We start from the raw sequence: 3,977 nt of genomic DNA on the forward strand, positions 1-3,977 counted from the left end.
CGGCCAGCCCCCGAGCCCCCGGGTCGAGTGAGTTGACCCGGTGGCCGGGTTGGCTTAAGAGTAAAGTAATGCACAAATGTAGGAGACACAATAGCTTGGTCGTAAAAGGGGCAGCCCCCGAGATTTTTTTGGGGACCCCATAGTTATCAGATGGTTACAAAAGGCAGCGATACATACGTGTACACGGCTAACTGTAAAACGAGCGGAGGAGCTCTGCATTCCATGGCCGGGTTGTTTCTTCACCGGCGGTGTCCCTCTTGCGCTTGTTTGTCTTGCGGGCGTTGATGAGGTAGTACGTGTTGCGGTCGTACAAGGCCTTGCTGACGATGAAGGGGCCCTCCCAAGGGGAGGACAACTTGTGCTGGCCGGTCTGCTCTTGGACGAGCCGGAGGACGAGGTCTCCCTCTCAGAAAGCAAGGCGCTTGATCTTCTTGCTGTGGTAATGCCTCAGGCCTTGCTGGTAGATTGCTGAGCGACTGAGCGCTAGGAGACGTGCTTCTTCGAACAGGTTGACGCCGTCTTCGCGGGCTTCCTTTGCTTCGGCTTCCGTGTACATCGTGACGCGTGGTGAGTCGAACTCGACGTCGGTCGGGATGACGACGTGTGCTCCGTAGACAAGGAAGAAAGGGGTGAACCCGGTCGATCTATTTGGCGTGGTGCGGAGACTCAAGAGGACGGCTGGCAACTCGTCAAGCCAACTGCCGGGTGAACGGACGAGGGGCTCGACGACTCATGGTTTGATGCCGGATAGGATGAGGCCGTTAGCCCGCTCGACCTGCCCGTTGGACTGCGGCTGTGCAACGGAAGCCAGGTTGAGGCGGATGCTGGAGACGGAGTAGTACTGCGCGAGCGCGCCCTTGGCGAAGTTGGTGGCATTGTCTGTGATGATGCTTTTTGGCATGCCGTAGCGTACCGCGATGTCCTTGACGAATCGAATGGCCGTCGGCCCGTCCAGCTTCTTGTTGGCCTTGCTTCGATCCACTTGGTGAACTTGTCCACCGCCACCAGCAGATGTGTCATGCCGCCTCGAGCGATCTTGTAGGGCCCCACCATGTTGAGTCCCTAGACCGCGAAGGGCCAGGTGATCGGGATGGTTCGGAGTGCTGACGCCGGCTGGTGGCTGCATTTGCTAAAGCACTACCATCCCTCACACTTGAGGATGAGTGACTCCGCGTCTTCGAGGGTCGTGGGCCAGTAGAAGCCGTGGTGGAAAGCTTTGGCCACCAGGGAACGCGAGGCGACGTGGTGCCCGCACTCGCCCTGGTGTATGTCGAGGAGGATCTCGACGCCCTTGTCCCGCTCGACGCAGCGCTGGAAAACGCCTGTGGAGCTGCACTTGACGAGCTTGTCGTTGATGACGTTGTAGGCGGATGCTCGGCGCTGCACTTGCCGAGCTTCGGTCTCGTCCATGGGGAGGACCCCGTTCTCCAGGAACTCCAAGATGGGCAGGGCCCAGGATGGTGCCGTGACCACGACGAAGACGGCCACCACGGCCGGTTCCGGGGCGGTAGCCCCCGAGCCGGGTTCAGCAGCCCCCGGGCCAGGGACGGCGGTGGCCGGGTTGGCGGAGGCAGTCTCCGGGCCGGGTTGAGGCGCGGCCGGGTCGGCTGGAGCAGTCCCCGGGCTAGGTTGAGGAGCGGCCGGGTCGGCTGGAGCAGTCCCCGGGCCGGGTTGAGGCGCGGCCGGGTCGGCTGGGACGTGGATGGACTCGGAGTCCGGAGGCGGCTTGATAGATGGCTTGTGCAGATGCTCGAGGGAGACGCTGGATGGAATGGACTGCCGGGATGAGGCGAGCTTGGCGAGCATGTCGGCCGCCTCATTCTCTGCGCGCGGGACGTGGAGGAACTCGCAGCCCGCGAAGAATCCGGACAGCTTTTTGGACGAGGAAGCGGTAGCTTGCCATGTTGGAGTCATGGGCGTCCCACTCGCCAGAGCACTGCTGCACCACCAGGTCCGAGTCACCGTAGCACAGGATGCACCGGATGCCGAGTTCCTTGGCAAGCCGGAGGCCGTGCACAAGGGCTTCGTACTTGGCGACGTTGTTGGAGGCGGCGAAGTGGATCTACAACACGTACTTGAGCCGGTCGCCCTTGGGGGAGGACAACACGATGCCGACCCCCAGGCTGAGTCGCATCTTCGAGCCGTCGAAGTGCATGCGCCAGTGTGTTGAGTCTGGTGGTGGCGGCAGGTACTGGGTCTCGGTACAGTCGACGAGAAAGTCGGCCAAAGTCTGGGACTTGATCGTGGTGCGGGGCTCATAGAGGATGGTGTGCCGGCTAGCTCAAGCGCCCACTTGGCGACCCGGCCAGAGGCATCCCGACACCCGATGATCTCGCCGAGAGGGGCCGTGCTGACCACGGTGATGACATGCTCTTGAAAGTACCGCTTCAGCTTCTTGGCGGTGAAGTACACGCCGTAACACATCTTCTGGTAGTGCGGGTAGTTCTGCTTCGAGGCTGAGAGCACTTCACTCAGGTACTAGACGGGACGCTGGACGGCTTGGACCTTGTCCTTCTCTGGTCGCTCGACCACCATCACCGTGCTGACCAACCGCGAGGTCGTGACAATATGGAGCAACAACGACTCCTTCTCGGCCGGTGCGACCAGGACTGGTGCAGTGGAGAGCATGCGCTTCAGATCCCGGAAAGCTTCGTCCGCTTGGTCGTTCCACTCGAACAGCATCGTCTTCTTCATCAGCTGATATAGGGGCAGGGCCCTCTGAAAGTGCAACTATCCCTAGGTGGTTTTGGTAATTCCTAACAACATATAGCTCATTGAGCTAATGCTATTCCAAGATTAATATTTCAGGAAAAGCTCAATGAATGGCATGGCATGTATGAGGAAAGTGGACCCCTCAAAATACTAAGGACAAAAGTATTGGCTCAAGCTCAAAGCGCAAGACTCTACATTTTATATTTTAGTGATCCAAGATCACATTGAGTCTATAGGAAAAGCCAATACTATCAAGGAGGGATGAGGTGTTGCTTAATGAGGTTCTTGCTTCATAGTTCTTAGTGATATGCTCCAAAACCCTCAACTACCTTCCCACATCCACATATGACCTAAACCAAAAGTCAAACTCGGCCCCACCGATTCTTTCTATCCGGCGCCACCGAGTTCAGATATCATAGCCACTGCCAAAAACCCTAGGCAAATAGGTCTCACCGATAGGGATCTCGCAACCTAGGAGAGTATGGCATCTAGCCTTGGTTTCACAACCTAGGAGAGTATGGCATCTAGCGAGGGAAATTATCACCGTAGAGGTCCTTACTTTGATGGTACTAATTTTGCTAGTTGGAAGCATAAGATGAAAATGCATATTCTTGGACATAACCCCGCCATTTGGGCTATTGTGTGTGCTGGCTTGCAAGGTGAATTCTTTGATGGGAGAGAACCGAATCGTGAAGCTACCGCGGATGAGTTGAAGATGCTACAATACAATGCTCAAGCTTGTGATATCCTCTTCAACGGATTATGCCCCGAAGAATTCAAGAAAATCATCCGTCTTGAGAATGCAAAGGAAATTTGGGATACTTTGATTGATATGCACGAAGGTACCGACTCCGTCAAGGAATCCAACTTGGATGTGCTTCAAAGTCAAGTTGACAAGTTCAAAATGAAGGATGGTGAAGGTGTCGCTGAGATGTACTCTAGGCTTGCTCTTATCACAAATGAGATTGCCGGCTTAGGAAGTGAAGAGATGACTGACAAATTCATCATCAAGAAGATCCTAAGAGCCTTGGATGGAAAATACGATACCGTATGCACATTGATCCAAATGATGCCAAATTACAAAGATCTCAAGCCAACGGAAGTCATTGGGAGAATTTTTGCTCATGAGATGTCACTCAAGGATAAGGAGGAGCTCCATAACAAGTCAAGTGGTGCTTACAAAGCCTCATGTGAAGCTCCCACATCATCAAGTGAGAAACAAACCTTTAATGAAGAATTGAGCCTAATGGTGAAGAACTTCAACA

The 3,977-nt window shown here is 55.3% G+C and overlaps 1 protein-coding gene across 1 annotated transcript; it reads right to left on the minus strand.

Annotated features, from left to right (window-relative positions):
• Positions 1-730: 730 nt before the first annotated feature.
• On the minus strand, positions 731-2,155 carry LOC147968029 (uncharacterized). The gene is made up of 3 exons (XM_087523359.1): positions 2,076-2,155; positions 1,142-1,939; positions 731-971 (listed from the first exon to the last, which is right to left on the minus strand). Exons 1-3 carry the CDS (start codon positions 2,153-2,155, stop codon positions 731-733), a joined length of 1,119 nt encoding a protein of 372 aa, XP_087379485.1.
• Between the last annotated feature and the right edge of the window lie 1,822 nt (positions 2,156-3,977).

This window comes from Triticum urartu, chromosome 5A (genome assembly GCF_056163025.1).
Source record: "Triticum urartu cultivar PI428250 chromosome 5A, HENAU_Tu73, whole genome shotgun sequence".
Lineage (NCBI taxonomy): Eukaryota > Viridiplantae > Streptophyta > Magnoliopsida > Poales > Poaceae > Triticum > Triticum urartu.

Coding starts and splice junctions, on each gene's coding strand:
- LOC147968029 (XM_087523359.1), bottom strand. CDS start 2,155: ATGCACTTCGACGGCTCGAAGATGCGACTCAGCCTGGGGGTCGGCATC. Junction 1,940..2,075: donor CCCAAGGGCGACCGGCTCAA/GTACGTGTTGTA, acceptor CTGGTGGTGCAG/CAGTGCTCTGGCGAGTGGGA. Junction 972..1,141: donor ATCCTCAAGTGTGAGGGATG/GTAGTGCTTTAG, acceptor AGTGGATCGAAG/CAAGGCCAACAAGAAGCTGG.